The sequence below is a fragment of the Nyctereutes procyonoides genome, unplaced genomic scaffold (assembly GCF_905146905.1).
Source record: "Nyctereutes procyonoides isolate TBG_1078 unplaced genomic scaffold, NYPRO_anot_genome, whole genome shotgun sequence".
Classification (NCBI taxonomy): Eukaryota; Metazoa; Chordata; class Mammalia; order Carnivora; family Canidae; genus Nyctereutes; species Nyctereutes procyonoides.
The window spans coordinates 612,120-630,239 of NW_026575159.1; the positions used below are offsets into that span (position 1 = coordinate 612,120).

The window sequence follows — 18,120 nt, forward strand, 5'->3', positions numbered from 1 at the left end:
TTTGGATAGTGTTGCCAAATTTTAAATATATATATTTGGATACTTTTTTAGTCTATAAATCATGCATCAAGACTGTGGCTCCTCCTCAGATATCTTTTCACAATTTGTTGTCAAGTATGGGAAAGGCAGTTGGGATTTGAAACACTATTCTGTTAAGGGTTTGAATGGCTGGGATTGCCAAGCCAAAGAATCCAAGTTATAACGCAGTGTTCTAGGAGAAGTATTACAGAATATTCTACTCCCTTAACGTAGAACACATATTGATTTGCCTCTCTTTATAACTGCTTGTATTTATTAGAGAGTTTCTGTATGACACTACAGATTTACCTCTGAGACTGTTTTCCCTGAGGAATAGTCCCCTGTCTTGTTAGACTTGAGCTTCTCACCTTATTGTGGGAGTATTCATAATGCACGATGGAATCATTAGGTGGAATCAGCTTGAACTGAATTTTAGGAAGGAAACATGTTTAATCTGTATTGTTATTTCCTATTATGAAGTTTCAAATCAACAAGACCGACAAACTGTTACTTCCAGAGGCCTTTTTTAACATAGAGTGCCTGAGATGAGAATCAGCTGATGATGATTTGCCTAGTTTGGTTTTCAAGTTTGCCACTTGGCACATGGTCTGAAACAGTTCACCGAATGTACCGAGCAACACAGAGATCTACTTTCAGGCAGCAGTTCACTTATGCCCAATCTAGGTGATGTTTGACCTGGATCTGTATACAGGAAGATTCTCCATAGGCTTTTTTTTTTTCCCAATATGCTATTAAAGATTGGGCGGTTTTTAATGCTTTGACAGAATCCTCATTCTTCTCTACTGCCTTTGGTCTTTGGTTTTTAGCAACTTTAAATGACTTTGTTGCAAATCTTCTGCCTTTATATATGATGAAAAATAATTAAGGTGCCTACAATTAATAAGTTAACTGGACAGTTGAGTCAAACTACCTGTGAAAACTGTTGAATTCTCCATTGTATGTCAGCATGATATCAAGCAGCACTAAAATGTATCACCATTTATATCTAACCAATATATGACTCAGTTAAACAAAATGTGCTAATCAGAGTCTTCACTGCCATGTGTGTTGAAGTGAATACATGAAGTTTAGCCAGTAAAGAAAAAGAACAAAGAGGAACAAGTAGGAACTAGATTTACTTGTGATTAAGGAAATACCTCCGTTTTCCATGCATAGCTAATTATTATTCTCATCACACTGTGGTGTAAGGAGGAAATGAATGATGAGTAAATGAATACCGAATAAATAAATTAATGATGAATAAATGAATAAGGCAGCTTAAATGCACACACTTTTAATAAATATTGTGTAGTTTGGGGCATTGGTACCTGAAACTTACATAAAAGTTTTAGATCTTGCTGTATGTTTATGCAAATGTTTATGCTCACAAAATCTTAAGATGCTTTTGATTTCGTAACGATATGGGACATTACTAGGCAATGTTCATCTAGAATTCCAAGGGAGTTACAGTAGAAGAAATACTTCTCTCTTCTCTCAAATGTTTGGAAATATTCTTCTAACATTACTACAAAGGCCTTGTATAAATTTATCACAAAGCCAGAACATGGGTTAGAATAGTAGAACAGAATACAGGAGCAAGGAGCACCTCAAACTTGGAAACCGTCCTTGCCACTAATGCTAGACTAGAAAGAGGGAGGTCCTCATGAGAAGCCCTAGCCCTTACCCACTTTCACATATCCAAAATAGGCGTGTTTAGTTGGTATTATGGTTAGGATAAAGAGACTTCTGTTTTCAAAGTTGGTCACCCCATTTTCACCTCAAACAGTCTTCAAAATGCAGCTCAGATATCTTTTCTTCTGTGAAGGCTTCTTTGGCCCATCTAAATAAAGTTGTCACTTCCTGTTTTATGTCACCAGAGTGCCTAGAACTTATCACAAATATACTACTTATTCTCCTATACTGCATTTATTTGTTTTTCTTGTCTGTGTTACCCTCTCTATCTCCTACCACCAGACTCTGAGCATCTTGAGAGGCAAACACATGTTTTGTGTAAGTCTTACCAAAGATCCTAGAAAAGAGTATTGCATCTGGTGCCCAGTAAATATCTGAATGCTTGAGGAAATGAAGTGTGAGGGTCATCACACATTAGAAAGGAAACTGAATGATTGAAACATAATGATATTTCATGAACTTCTTTTTTCCCTGGCCCTAAACAAGTTTTGGTAAATGTCACTTTTTCTAATCTACCTGTCAGTCTCCAATTATCATTGAATCATGCTTGACCTTATCAGTGAAATAAAGTGTTTCCTTTTTATATGAATATTTTAGTTTTTCTTTGAAACTGGCATTTCACATGACTGTTGTAAAACTTGTGTAGATGGTATGTAGAAAGTATATAGAAGGTACGAGCATTCTTTTTCTAAATTTTGGCTTATAAATGACTCCATTTTATTTTGGGAAGTATGCTTTTGAGGGGCTACCAAATACCAATAAGTTACAAATCTCATGAGGGTATATTTCCTATTTTCTCTGAGGCTGACTTCATATGGTTCTTTCTGAAGTCATCCCTGTACACTGACTCCTAAAATTCTTGAGGACAGTTAGTAAGAGTTTTGGATTCCTGGTGAGAGCTAAATGAAGATTTACATAAATATGTCATATAATGAGACAGAACTGTGCTAAATCTTCTTTGTTATGGATGGAAAAACATTTCTTATTGGCAGCCCCTTGTCTAATATTGATATCAGAAGGTTCTCTTGCACCATGTTATTTAGCAGTTAATAGTATCGATTATACAGTCATCTGAGTGGCATAGTCGGTTGAACATGGACTCTTGGTTTCAGCTCAGGTTGTGATCTCATGGGTGTTGAGATGGAGCCCCTCATGGGACTCCATGCTCAGCAGGGAGTCTGCTTGAGATTCTCTCCCTCTACACCTCCCCCAATTGCTCTTTCTCTCTCTCTTTAAAATAAATACATATTTTTTAAAAAACAGTATGGATCATACAGCCAGAAGACCTGGATTCAAATCCTGGATTTGCTACTTGTGATATTGGGCAAATTATATGAGTGTTCATCAAACTTCATGGGCTTAAATTCTGGTTTCATTTCTTTTTTTCATTTTAAGATTTTATTTATTTACTCATGAGAGACACAGAGAGACAGAGAAACAGAGACACAGGCAGAGGGAGAAGCAGGCTCCATGCAGGGAGCCTGACATGGGACTTGATTCCGGGACTCTAGGATCACGCCCTGGGCTGAAGGCAGGCGCCAAACCGCTAAGCCACCCAGGGATCCCTAGTTTTCATTTCTTAATAACCTGTGTGACCTTGGGCAGGAGATTTGCTCTCAATGTCTTTCAGTTTTCTCTCGTCTTTTTTTTTTTTTTCAGTTTTCCCATTTATAAAATGAGGATATTAATAATCGTATATCTCTCATGTGTGTTTATTAGGTGAATTCATTTTCTGATTATGTACAATTGTTTAGAAAAAGACCTGGAATATAATGGGATATAAATGTTAGGTTATTCTACTAGAATGCAAGCTGCATAAGGACTTCATTGTCCGTTTTTGTTCACTGTTACATCCCCAGTAACTAGAATAGTGTCTAGCACGTGATAGGCACTTAACATATATTTATTGAATTAGTGTACATTGCTTTTCCTGTCTGTGAAATGAGAATAATGAGAGTAGCTACCTTATAGAGTGTTTATGAGCATTAAAGGAGGTAATGCTTATGAAGAACATAACACAAGCTATTATCATTATTACTATACATACAGGGCCATAAGTAATATTAGAATCCAAATATTTGTTCTTTCCCTATATCATCAAGCTATTCTGCTTTTTTGACTTGTAACTTTGATCTTAAGAGTTTTTAATCCTTCATTCTTCAGTGAACTTTTACTATTGTTTTTTAGCCTAATTAAGAAATTAATTTGCTTACTCCCATGGACATTTTCTGTCATAAGATAAAGGCAAATATTATCCAAAATCTCGTTACTGAATAATGAAAATGCTGATCCTTTAATGTTTCTTTTTTTATCTTCTTATATTCTGAACATCTTTTGACTTCATCAACCTTTTGTGAAAGTTTCAGGTTGCCCAGCTGCTAAAGTGTACCATCTCCTATTCACTTTGTAAATCTGCTGAGTAAACAACCAAAACTTCATTGTAAAACTGAAAAATCACAAAGGCTTACCATTTATTTGTACTATGTTGACATTAACCAGGGGATGAGAGAAAAGATTGTATAGTTTGGATTTCATATTCAAGTCAAGGGTAATTGCCCAAGACTATTAAATACTTTTAGCGATCTGAAGTCAATAGAAATGTTGACTATATGGATTTGATCTCTCAGGACTTAAATGTGAAGTTATTTTATGACAGGAAAGGACATATAATTTTAGGATTCTGAGAGTTGGTTTTGAATTAAAAAAACAAAATATATCCATAAATATTTCTATTTAGCATAGAATCATTGCTGTAAGGAAGAATAATTCACAGTGGCAAAGTAATTAACTTCAATTGTGAAGACTGGAGTAGGAATCAATTTCCATGTTATCAAAAGCAAATGTATACTAAGAGGCTAGTCTGAACTAGCATGGCTCTAGAACCTATCCTGAACAATTCTAGCAACCAATCATTTCTGGGTTGGCTGGAAAACACTATATGGTGACAGAATTGCCAGATGGGTACTTTTTCTGTTTCTTTTTAGCGTATCTACCTCCAGGCCTTGCTGTTTGTTTTCTCTACTACTTCTCGCAGGGACTTACTTCTTTTTCTTCCTTTCCCTTTATTAGATCATTTATATTCTCATCACCCTCACCTACATCATCTCTAGCATAGAAAAGGGCAGAACTGCCAAAGCACAACTGTGTTCCTGATTGAGTTAATCTGCAGTCTAGACACTATATAACTACTTTATGTAAGAACTGTTTTATATATCCACTTAAGTGACCAAGTCTCTATTTTAGGAATTAACTAATTTAATATACTTTAAAATTTTGGTGATTTTTTTTTTTTGAGAAACTACTAAAACATCAGAGACATAAATGACATGTATTCTAGACCTGTTAGAATTGATGGCTATGATTTGTTTTTAAAAAGCAAACAGGGCAGCCCGGGTGGCTCAGCAGTTTAGCGCTGCCTTCAGCCCAGGGTGTGGTCCTGGAGACCCAGGATCGAGTCCCACGTTGGGCTCCCTGCATGGAGCCTGCTTCTCCCTCTGCCAGTGTCTCTGCCTCTCTCTCTCTCTCTCTCTCTCTCTCTCTCTCATGAATAAATAAATCTTAAAAAAATAAAATAAAAAATTAAAAGCAAACAGATTTAACATTGGTATATAGTTAGAATAAATATGGTTCTATTTTCAATATTTATTCTCTCTTGAATCAAATAATTTACTGTCTAGTTCATACTCTATCATCTATTTTTGTATAAGTATACATGGTATGAAACACCTGTGATACAGTATACAGGACATTGAACCTGAAGTCAGAGCCCCTGAATTTTAGTCATGTTCTGCCACTTTTTTTAAAGTTTTATTTATTTATTCATGAGAGACACAGAGAGGGGCAAAGACACAGGCAGAGGGAGAAGCAGGCTTCATGCACGGAGCCTGATGTGGGACTCTATCCCAGGACTTCAGGATCACACCCTGAGCCAAAGTCAGGCGCTGAACCTCTGAGCCACCCAGGCGTCCCTTATTCTGCCACTTTCTAATTAAGCAAGTAATGTAATGTTATTGAGTCTTTACTAGATCATTTGTAAAGAAGAACTAATGATGGCATTCTCGGGATTTACGTAAGAATTAAGGAGCCTAATTGGTGTGATACATTTCATATTCAACAAATAGAATGCTATATATATAATAATATATGCCAGCTATATTTATATATATTTTCTTCAAAAAGATGATTTTTATATTTAATGGTAGAACCTATTTTCAAGGCTACATTGTGCTTTTAGAAGGTAATTTATTGTGTATATTTGTGACTCACTTTTTCTCTGATTATATTTGGATGAATAAGAAAGTTATAAATAATTCAAATATAGGATTATAATGATTCTGGAGTTACACTCAGTTTTATATAATGAAACTATCTAATGGCCTATCATTTGGGAGCTACATCCAAAGCCATCTGAATATGTATTCTGGTATGGAGGAGGGACATGTGTAATCTTTTATCGATGATAAAAATGGTTTATTTTTTATGTGAATTTTTAAATTCCTTTGGGAGTAGGAGTACTTATATCCAAATGGAATAAGAAATAATCAACTTGCTGAAAATCTGTAAACCAAAACTATGATTTATATAATATTGATTATACATAGGCAAGCAATTGAGCATAGGACAAAAAGAAGTAGAATTATAAATGTTCTCAATAAGTTCAGTGTATGCCACAAACTGTCATTCAAGATTAGAATCCTCTATGATTGTGCTTTGTCTCTTTAATCCCCCTGTACCAACATTCTGCTTTTTCCTTAAAGCTTTCTTCTTGAAATAAGGTGATTTTCTTCTTTCTTCTTTAGTTCTCCCTACTTCTCCTTATGCCATTATCTCTAAGATTCTAACTATAGGAAAAAATATCAAAAAGCTTCCCCAGGACAACTATGTTCTAAAACTCTAAGAGGGAATTATGCTCCATCAGAAATAGGTGCATCTGGACTATTCTAGACTAACTTCATGGTCCAGAAAGCCAGTTCATTAACACAGAGAGGCAGGGCCCAAACAACTCAGACATGACCACCGTTTCAGGTTTTATATTCCCTTTTCCCCTGCAATCACCAGTAGAAACCCAAGATATTCCCCTCCAAAGTTACTTTCAGCTGTCATTCTGATGTCCCTGGATGCCAAAATAAGAGTTTCCACACTTGGCCAATTTGTTTTTCTAGGATTCTCCTACTAAGACCTTCTTCCTTGATACTTCCCTCTTGACCACAACTCAGTGCATACATGCGCACGCACGCACACGCGCTTACATGCATGCAGACGTGTTCCTAAAACGATTGATACAGTTACTACATGGGTTAACGTCTACTATTTTATTTCATTTTACTTTTTAGAATGCTGATCAAAACTTAATAATTGATTTTTCAGGACTCACTAGAAATTTGTGACCTACAGTTAAAGAAAAATATTAGATGACTTTCAATAGCTTTTTCACTGCAAAATTTTATGATTGTCTTGATTTTTATGGTGAAAATTCTGTTTAATAACAAAGCCTCTGTCTCTGAATAAAGAAGCAATATGGTATGAAAAAGTGCTCTTAGAGTTCCTGGCTTTATCAATGTTCTATTGAAATGCTGATATTTCGCAAAACTGAATAATGAACAGGAAATTGAACTAAGAAGGAGTTATGGAAAGGACAAAAGCCTATCAGAAAAACTAAATCGAGAAACCTGGATAATCCTAAGCAACTAAAAGTTGTTATGTGATGGCATGCTTATTTGTACTGAAAGTTTCCAAATTTTTAGAAAGATTTGAAAGGATTATTTATTTGAATGCAATTTTTAATACCTTCTAAATTGTGATGTCTAGCGGCCAGAGACTTCAACATACCTGTGCCATCCGTCCCTTTCTCTGCCTCTGATCTCTCTGACCTCCTTTTCTTCCCTCTCACTTGCCCCACTGCAGCGGCACTGGTCCCTTCTGCTGGTCCAGGAAACACCTGGAACCTTCCCACTGCAGGTTCTCTTTGCGTCAAACTCAGTCACTTCCTCACATACCTGAATGGCTAACTTCCTTAGCTTTTTCAAACCTCTGTTCAAATGTCACCTGGTCAATGAGGCCCACTCTGACCGACCTTTTTTTAAATTAGACTGTCCTATCCCTCTTTTTTTTCCCCCTATTTGCATTTATCCCCTTTTTAATACTATGTAATTTACTGATTTACTGTATCTGTATCCCCTACTAGAATGTAAGCTCCACAAAAGTAGGGATTTTATCTGCTCTGATCACTATCGTGCCCTAACTGGTACCTAGCATATACAAGGAGCTCAAGTGATATTGAGTGAGTGTTTGAACTCCCAGTACATCAAGCAAAGAACTTGTACATATATACTACCTAGGAAATATTTATTGTATGAAAGAACTATTTATTTTTATTTATTTATGATAGTCACACAGAGAGAGAGAGAGAGGCAGAGACCCAGGCAGAGGGAGAAGCAGGCTCCATGCACCGGGAGCCCGACGTGGGATTCGATACCGGATCTCCGGGATCGCGCCCTGGGCCAAAGGCAGGCGCTAAACCACTGCGCCACCCAGGGATCCCGAAAGAACTATTTTAGATGGTAACATTTACATTTTACAAGACACTTTTGAAGTCCCCTATTACACATACCCAAGAATCCAGCCGAGACATGGTTAGGACTGGAATTGTTGTACCCTACCTTCCCACCCTCCCTAGATAAAGAAACTGAGAGTTTGAGTGGCTGGTGTAAGCCACAAAAAGTGGGATCATCTTCTGACTCCTAGTAAAATGAAATTAATGCTTGCTTCATAACCTGTGGTAGAGATTTGCAATATATAGAATGTGACGTGTTATTTCACTTCTAAACCGTTTTGTTTCTAGTATGTTTGTGTTGCTTCCAACTTCGTGTTAAGAGGATGCTTTTATTTAGATGTTAAAGCGTTTCAGTGTTTACTGTCATTCTTAGCAACACCAGGTAGTAGATTATTTAGTCATTATTTTTTTTTAGATTTTCTTTATTTATTCATGAGAAACAGAGAGAGAGAGAGAGGCAGAGACACAGGCAGAGAGAGAAGCAGGCTCCATGCAGGGAGCCGGATGCGGGACTCGATCCAGGGACTCCAGGGTCTCGCGCTGGGCCGAAGGCAGCCCCTCAAACGCTGAGCCACCGGGGCGCCCCTAGATTATTTAATTTAGAGGAAGAATGCGTTAAACGTCCTGAAATTAAAGCGAAGTTGATAAGCATCAAGGTACTTTTTTAAGTGTTGGTATTTTTCAGGCTTTTGGATGGTTTTCTTTTCTTTTTTTTTTTTTTTTTTTTTTTTCCTCTGTTGACTTTTTAAAAAAAAGACAGAAGGCAAAAGAGAAGGCGTTAGTGCTAGGGTTTCGTGGACTCTATTACAAATTGGGGAGGCTTGTGTTAGGATTTAAAGAAAATCTCAGTATTTCCCGTCTATGCTTGAGGACCCTTAACAAATTGTAAGTGAAACTGGGGCAAAGGGCAAGCGCCTGCCCCCCGAGTACCTGACGGATTACCCACGGGCGGTGGGCAGGCGGCCGCAGGGGCTGCCCTGGGTGCGAGCCGCCCGGAGCCCGGCGCGCGCTCCGAGGCCGCCGCCCCCCGCCCCCCGCCCCCCGCCCCCCGCCGCCGCTGATTGGCGGGAGCGCAGCAGCGCGGCGGCCCGCGGCGGGGAGACGGCGGCCAGACTCCCGCAGCCGCAGCCGCCGGGATCCTCCGCCCGCTCCGCGACACCTCTGACTTCGCCGCCGGTCGCCGCGTCTCGGCCGCCACCGTGTCGCCCCCCTCCGCCCGCCCCCTCCCCAGCGAAGCGGGGGGCCCGGCAGCTGGGCAGGCGGCGTCCGGGCCGGGCCGGACCCCCAGGGCCCCGCCGCGCCGCCCGGCCCCGGAGCGCCTGCGGCCGCCGCGCCCCAGCCGCCAAGACGCCTCGCATCTTGTACCGCGGGAAGAGCGGGTCCGCGTCCAAGATGGGCCGGCAGGGCCTGGGGGGCGCCGGCGCTGCGGGGCGCTCCATGCAGCGCTCCCAGAGCCGGAGCAGCCTCTCCGCCTCCTTCGAGGCGCTGGCCGGCTACTTTCCCTGCATGAACTCCCTGGAGGAGGACGGAGGAGGTGAGGCTGTCCGCGGTTGTCTCTCTGTTCGCCCCCGCTCCCGGGGGCTGGCGCGGAGGCGGGGGGGCCGGTGGCGTCGTCCCTGCCCCGCCGGGCTCTCCCGCACTGCGCTGCGGCCGGAGACCCCCGGGCGCGCTGCGGGGAACGAGGGCTCCAGCGGCGCGGGCTTGGGACGCCGCTTTCCTGGAGAAGTTCCTCATCATCAAGTGCTTGCGAGTCGGGCGAGGGGTAGTCTGGCGGGAGGCCAGGCTGCAGCCGCCCGGTGAACCCGCGGCCTCCGCGGTGGCACAGGGCGGGCCTGGAGGACCGAGTCCTCAGAAATCAAGGGGCGAGGCAGCAGGAACTTTGAAATGGGAATCTCAGCGTGTGTGAGTTCAAGATCCAGATGAGGGGAAGGGGTGATACAATGGACAGGCCGAAGGTTGACGGTACTAGAGGCTGGTTGTTACTCTGGACACTGGAAACCGTCCCCGGGGCATGCAAGGTGCTGTCCGCCTTACCGTGGGTTGTCTATCCCTGGGGTTAAAGGACGTCAGTATAATTAAGCTAAAGAGGAAGAACTCGCTCCTTAAACTTCTCACCAAGTGATATTTAAGACTTCCACGAAGTTTTGAGTAACACAGCATAGGTTTTCTTCTTGAAGGACTTTCCAGTAAGACTTAACAACTAACACAAAAAAAATATAATTTGTAAATCAAAGTAAAAATCGACTGCTGAATAGTGGCGTCCCAACATTTGAAATACTGTTTATTAATTTATTCATGTGCTAGTTGCAAACCGTGTTCGTGTTTACGCGTATATCCAGAGTAGGCTAGTTATCGTCATCATGTTAACTCTATTGTTGTATGTACTAGTTTATTCTGCCTTTATTCTGTGACAATCAGTGACGTCTTGTCGAGATATCTGCACTGAACCCTGATTTAGAAGAAACTAACTACCTGCTTGGAAAAGAGGTAGAAATAATTTTTCTTTTCCCTATTTTTCCCAGTGGAGGGACAGAGAGCTGGAAGATGAGAGGATGAACAATGTCTGGAAAGCGGTCTTCAAAAGAATTCACTAGTTAGAGCTGTCCGGGTTTCTTCTAGCTTATTGCTGCAATATCAGTTTGCTATAGATCACTAAAGGTCTAATAGTAGGGCACTTCCCTAGTTGTGTTCCCTAAAACACAACTTTTAATTTTCATACTAATGCTTTGCTGGTTTTGTTTGTACGTTTACATTTCACTTGTTTTCTATAGTTAAATGTTTAAAATCTCCAGAAATGTAAACAAATCAAGAAATTAGAAAATCACATTGGGTGAATGAATGGTCACAACTGTAAGCTAAAACTTTCGGTATTTATTATGAGCCAGGCACTGTTCAAAGAACTTAACTGTATTTACTCTTTTAAGCCCACAACAACGTTATGAAGCAGTATTTTTATTATCTCTGTTTCACAAAGAGGAAACTGAGGCAGAGAGAAGTTCAGAACTTCCCCATGGTCAATGTCACCCAAGTAGTAGGCAATAGAGTTGCATATGAACCCAGGCAGTTCACAACACCACCTATGCACCCAACTCTGGGCTATACTGGATTATTATTTGCATATACTTGGTCACAGTCACATACCTAGCAAATGGTGAAGCTAGAACTCAAGCATAGCTGTGCCTGAAAATACATATTTAAATAAAACAAGTTATTATAGACTCATTTCTCAATTTTTAGTTTTTATACCAAGTCTTCAGTCTTGAGTTTGCTTCAGACAAACTATCATCATCCTTCCCTAAGTTATAACCAGAATTGTTGAATTTATAATAATACCATCCTAAAAAGACAGGGGAAGCTTATATAAACATGAGAATTTTCAAAATTCTTAAGTACATTCATTTAACCTTGGCTTACACAGACCTGTCCCGAAGGAAAATCCCATGTCTACACATGGGACATTGGAACAGATTTCTGCCCCACAAATGGTTTATAGAGTTGCCAAGACAAAATGTTACATAAGGAAGCCAGTGTTTTCAAAATAAAGCATATAGTTCTCTATAGGTAACTAGAGAGGAAGCTCTCCCCATAAATGAACAGTTTTTCTACTGGGCTACGGTCATTTATACTTATTGTTTTGCAGTATTCCTACCATCCTTGAAAGTCCTGAGACTTTGTAGAGTATTTCAATATACTCTGCAGAGTTGTAAAAGTTAGAAATCACTGCCCTGGAGCAGTGCTTCCCTCCATTTTTTTTCTATTGAGACACCCACAAGGGGACGCATGTGGACAACATACTCTCATAAGCTTATTCGGGAATTGTTATTATTCTATGAGAGTAATAAGATTCTGTTATAACTGCGAGACCCATTCTAATTTGTAAAGAAAAGTAAACCATCACAACAGATGATTTTCATACTGGTTGAGAACAACTTGTCTAAGAGATCAGTGGTCTACTAACAGTGTAATCTGACTCATGAAACTGATTTCAAATTAGTCTGATTTTAAAGCGATTCTTTTTTTCCCCCCATTTTTGGTCTTTTCATAGCGCAGTAACTAGCTCAGATGTACTCTGCCTTCCAGTTCTGTATTCTCATCTCATTTCATTCTTACGCTACACATCTGGACACTGCCATTCTGCACAAGAAGTACCAAGAAGCTTATTGAAAAACCATATTCTTTTCACTCATTTGTTCATTCAAAAATATTTAGGGAGACTATTTGATGTATTAGAAGTAGTAGTCCTTGAATTAGTTGGATTATATTCCCTACCCTTTTAGAGCTTACAGTCTAATGGAGATACATATTAATAGGAATAACTATATAATTATAACTGACCAGTGTTAGGAAGGCAGAGCGCAGAGTGCAATAAAAATTATAAGAAAACCTAAGATAGGAGTTAAAGAAGGGTGTCCTGAGAAAGTGAGACTGAAATGGGACTTTGGACATCCATAATAGCTCTGAGTCCCTCACCTGCTGCAATCAGTGCCTCCCACGCACCTGTGAAAACAATTTGCTCAGAGCCCATGGCCAGGAAGTTGCTGAGCAGGATCCACAATCTGGCTCTGGAGTTTATAATCCTAACTACTCCGTGTATTGTTTCTTCATTATTCTGCTACATTTTCTAGGAACATGCTATGAAGTTGATGACCAGACACAGTACATTAATAATAGTTATCATTTATTGAGCACGTGGGTGCCACATTCCTTTGGTTTCATAATTCTTCAAGAAAGTTATTATTTTCAACATTTGACACATGTGAACACTGAGACTCAGAGACATTAACTTGGCCATGGATTATGAATTTCAATGGGGCCGACTTCATTGAGGATGAAAGGGGAATTACGCTGAGCAAAAGAAGTCAAGATTCTTGATTCTCAATCGGCCTTTGTAGCATCTTTTCTGTATGCTTCTAGTTGTTTTTTATGTGATTTTTTTTTTGCTTCCTTTTCCCTAGATATATTCCAAATAACAATTCTCCCGTTCTCTGAGTAGATTTTTTTTCAGCAAAAGTAATAATAATAGTCCCTTACATGTTACTTAATGGTTTATGAATTATGTTTACTTATTTTATCATTGAATCCTTTAAGTATTAACTTCACTATATCAGCTACTTGCCCCAACATTGAATCCATGAGTCTACATCCCTAATATAGGATATTTTTATGTGTAGAATTTTTAAACATTTCAGGTAATTCTAAGAAGAAATAATTTCAAGAAAAAGTAACCATTCTTTTTTTTTTAAGATTTTATTTATTTATTCATGAGAGACACACACCCACACACAGAGAGGCATAAACACAGGCTAAGGGGATCCCTGGGTGGCCCATCAGTTTAGCGCCTGCCTTCAGCCCAGGGCGTGATTCTGGAGTCCCGGGATCGAGTCCCGCGTCAGGCTACCTGCGTGGAGCCTGCTTTTCCCTCTGCCTGTGTCTCTGCCTCTCTCTCTCTTTCATGAATGAATAAATAAAATCTTAAAAAATATATATGACTTGGCAATTATACAGAAGAGATCTTACTGATTTAATGCTGTTTAACTGAATAAATTAATTCATTTAATTTCTCTTACATGTTACTAGCTTGAAAATTAAATTACAAGAAAACCACCCAAGAAACAGCAATAGTTTTAAATCACCAGAAAAACTGAGAAAAGTTTTTTTGCATATGATAGTGAAGCTATGAGGAATTAATATGAAAGGAACTAAAGAGACTAACACAAAAGACCTATTTAAGAGGCCATGCAACCAATAAGAAGAGTTTAATAATTACTGTCTTAGTCTAATCTTTGTATATGGTTAATGATACAATTAATTCTTAGTAAGCAGTCCCATTTGATTAAAATGGAGTATAGCATTTTGCACGTGCTCTATTAAAATAAAAAATTCTCCATATACATAGATGTTATCCTAAGTACAGACATCGTGACTAACCAAGTATCTACTAAATGTCTGTTAATTATAGTATATAGTTCTACCATTCTTTTCAAAGTGAATATCGTTGTAAGTGTTATCCATTTTATTTATACTGTTTTTTAACATAATATGTGATCTAGACTTTTAAAAGTTCAGTGATCATAGTTTTTGCATATCTTCACAATGCCAATTTTGGGGGCAGGTCCTAGATAGACAGTTTTAGTCTGAATATGTATCTTTTCTTAGGAGATATTATTTTTCCTAGATTATGATTGATTATATATAATAAATAATTTTATAAATGAGTCCATATGATATTCAACAGTAACCCAATATTTTTATATTAGGTTTAAATTCCAGACGGATAAGATGAAGCAAAAAATTTGGGAATTAAAAAAAATAAGTGAAAGAATAGCTCCATTCAGAGTGCTTATTAAATATTACCTTTTTATATGAGCTTCAGAATTTTTCACTGGTAAGTGTCCAAACAGTATTTTTAAGGTAATTTAAAACTTTAATACAAAAGTCAAGTTTAACCCCAATTTGCTTTCATCCTTCAGTAGGTTCACTAAATTCAGAGCTAGTAATGGGGATGAGTTTCCCTATGGAGAATGACTTACGAAAGAAACCCACTAGAAGGTGGTATTGCGTTGCTGCCAAGGACTATGGTTTAGTGTAAATACTTTCTGTTGTTCTAAAGTAGGCCCTTATTACTGATCAGATGAGATCACTCTATACATTTGCTCTATCTCATAATGTAACAATGTTTGATACAGACGAGGAGACTTACCTAATGCTATGTATATATAATATTATTTGAATAATTGGAGGAAAAAAGCTATCATAAAAATGATAGGATCAGAGAAGGTTTTGAAGTATCATTTCTTAAGATTTAGGTTTTGCCTAATGAGACTATAATGAAAGGACTGTTTATTTTAGCTATTTGAGTGACCAGTTGTTCCCTTACTATCCTATGAATCAAGGCCAGGTAGGTAACATACATCAGTGAAATAGACCAGATGTAATACAAATGGGAAAAGCAAGGACTCTGAAAAGCTGGAGAAAGGTTACCCATCCAAAAGGAATGGTGAGCACTCTATTCTAGCTAATTGATGCCAAATTGAATATCAGCCCAGCATTGGCAAACTTACTCTTCTTTTTTTCCCTAAGAGAAAAACTATAAATCTGGATGTTTCCTTAAAAACTTTAACTTTTACAACATTGGCAGCTAAATGAAAAAATATAAACATTATTTGGGCCAAACAAAACATAAACTGTTGACCAAATGTGTGCCACCAGTTGGCAACTCTCCCAGGAACCGCTTTCTTCCTTCTCGTTCTTATTGTCATCTTGAGAATTTAGGACCACATTCGCTCCTTTTTGAAATCTGAGAATCTCTCAAACCTGCTCTCTACCTTCTGTGTCTCCCTTCCAATCTAACTTCCTTGCCTCTGTGTCGATTCTCTTAAATATCATTCTTGATCTTGACACTACACTTTCTCCAAAAACTTCAGTAAATTCCCATCTCCTACTAGATAGTTTCTTTAGCCTGACATTCAAAGTCTTTTACAGTTGGTTTTTTATATATAGCATAGCTTCCTTGCCTTCTAAGATCCTTTAGGAATCCAGCAACTCAATAAAACTAAGCCTTCTTGCCCTCTGCCTCCAAATTTTTGTTCATGCTTTTCTTTTTATTCTTCCTCTACCACTGTATATGTATCATATTTAATTACCCTTCAAAGCTCAGCTCATATATTGTCTATGAAGTTTTCAGAAACTATATAAGCTTCCGTAGGCAGAGAAAAAGGTGAACGGGCTTGAAATATGAGCTCCACCTTTTCCTAGTTGTGTGAACTAAGCAAGATACTTAATTTCCTTGAGCTTTAGTTTCCTCATTTTTATGTGATATGTGCATAATAATACTTACCTTGGAGAGATGTTGTGAACTGCGTTGTCATGGTTATTATTCCCTTACGATCCCGTATCAAAATATGTTTACCTTGTTCTAAACTAGATTTGTGCTGTTCAATATGGGAAGCACCAGTCACTTGGCTGTTTAAATTTAAATAGATTGAAACCAAATTAAATTAAAAATTATTTCCAGAGTCACATTAGCCACATTTTGAGTGCTCAGAAGCTACACATGACTAGTAACTACCATATTGGACAGTGCAGAATTACAGAACAATTTCCATCATTCACATAAAGCTCTATTGGACAGTACAGCTTCCGATAATAGCATTCATATAGCATTTAGAATATATTGCCGTGGATTTTCATTATGCATTTACTGACTTACCTCACCTACTAAATTGTAAAATCACGTAATAAGAAACTATGGGATCAAACATCACATATATTTATCTCCCACAGTTCCTTGCACCAAGTAAGTACTTAGCAAATATGTAGTGAATGAATAAATGAACAAGGAGCTGGTTGGTTTCTATGTTCATATCATAGAATAGAAAGAAGCTACTATAGCTGGAAGGGACCAGATTTCTTGAATAACTGTTTCTAATCTTGCAAGCACAAGAGTACTTCAAAGTCTTGTGCTATACCTACAAGTTGGGTACACTTAGCTCCACATAAACTAGGAACATATTTTTCTACTATAAATTACAAATAAACGTGTATGCACTATGTTTCATATAGGGTGTCTAGTTGTAATCAACAGAAACCAGGTCTAGCAATTTAGATGGAAAAGGTATTTGCTAAAGGATATTGAGTAGGTCACAGAAACTTTAGGAAGACTGGAGATCCTGTGCTAGGGTTTAGGAATGTTTCCCCAAATGATGCTACATAACTCATCTTACCGAACTCCCACTGCTGATTGGGACAGATAACAGTTTGTACTATTGTCAACCTTTGATGTTGAATCATTACCCACTGCTATAAGACCATTCTTGGAAATTATATATTGTGGCCACCACCCTCATCAGAATGGGAGCTTGTGGTGTCTCAGCTTCTTTGTTTCATTAACTTCAGGCTCAAAGTTTGAGCAGTAGTGTCTGATCAGCAGAACCTCAGTCATTGTTCATGCCCTACTTGCCAGACAGGCTGGAAAAAATGATACCAATTTTAGTGTCTACAATTAAAGGGTGGGTTATTTCTCACACATAGGAGAAGGGTTAAAATGTGAGACAAAAACATTAACAGAGGGATCCCTGGGTGGCGCAGCGGTTTGGTGCCTGCCTTTGGCCCAGGGCGCGATCCTGGAAACCCGGGATCGAATCCCACGTCAGGCTCCCAGTGCATGGAGCCTGCTTCTCCCTCTGCCTGTGTCTCTGCCTCTCTCTCTCTCTGTATGACTATCGTAAAAAAAAAAAAACAAAAAAACATTAACAGATATCTACTTAATAATATAAAAAGAATTACTGGTGGAAAAAGCCCATTAAACTCAAACTAATTACCTATTTTTAATATTTCTAGATACTAGTTTGCTATTGGGTTATTTTCCTCTTTGCTTAATAAGCATAAACAAATAAGATGGGGGGAAAATCTATACAAGAAAGCTAAGGTAAAGACTATAGCTCTCTTAATTTTAACTTTTTCTGCAGATTTGGCTACCCAAATATCCATGCACACTTTTATCTTGCATATAGAGCATAGTCATCCCTCCTTAGAAAGACAGCCTTAAAACGTCATTCATTTACTGCATGCAAATTGAAATCTAGGGGGCAGCCCTGGTGACTCAGCGATTTAGTGCTGCCTTCAGCCCAGGGCGTGATCCTGGAGGACCCGGATCGAGTCCCATGTCAGGCTCCTTGCATGGGGCCTGCTTCTCCCTCTGCCTGTGTCTTGGCCTCTCTCTCTCTGTGTTTCTCACAAATAAACAAATAAAATCTTAAAAAAATATTAAATCTAGGATCTTTGAGTGATATGTAGTTCTCTTCCTCATACTCAAATGGAGCTTTTCATGTCACAGTGACTGGAAAACCTAAAGCTAA

At 38.8% G+C, this 18,120-nt stretch overlaps 1 protein-coding gene across 12 annotated transcripts in view; it reads left to right on the plus strand.

Moving 5' to 3' along the window:
• RIMS2 (regulating synaptic membrane exocytosis 2) overlaps positions 1-18,120 on the plus strand; it is a 583,644-nt gene that overhangs the window by 543,432 nt on the left and 22,092 nt on the right. Inside the window, exon 1 of one of the 12 annotated variants that reach the window (XM_055314264.1) lies at positions 9,652-9,797. The exons of the other annotated variants lie outside the window; for them this stretch is intronic. Within the exon in view, the coding sequence (XP_055170239.1) occupies positions 9,656-9,797 (142 nt within the window). The 5' untranslated portion in view covers positions 9,652-9,655. Of the gene's footprint in view, positions 1-9,651; positions 9,798-18,120 lie in introns of those variants that run through there. 12 annotated transcript variants of the gene reach the window in all.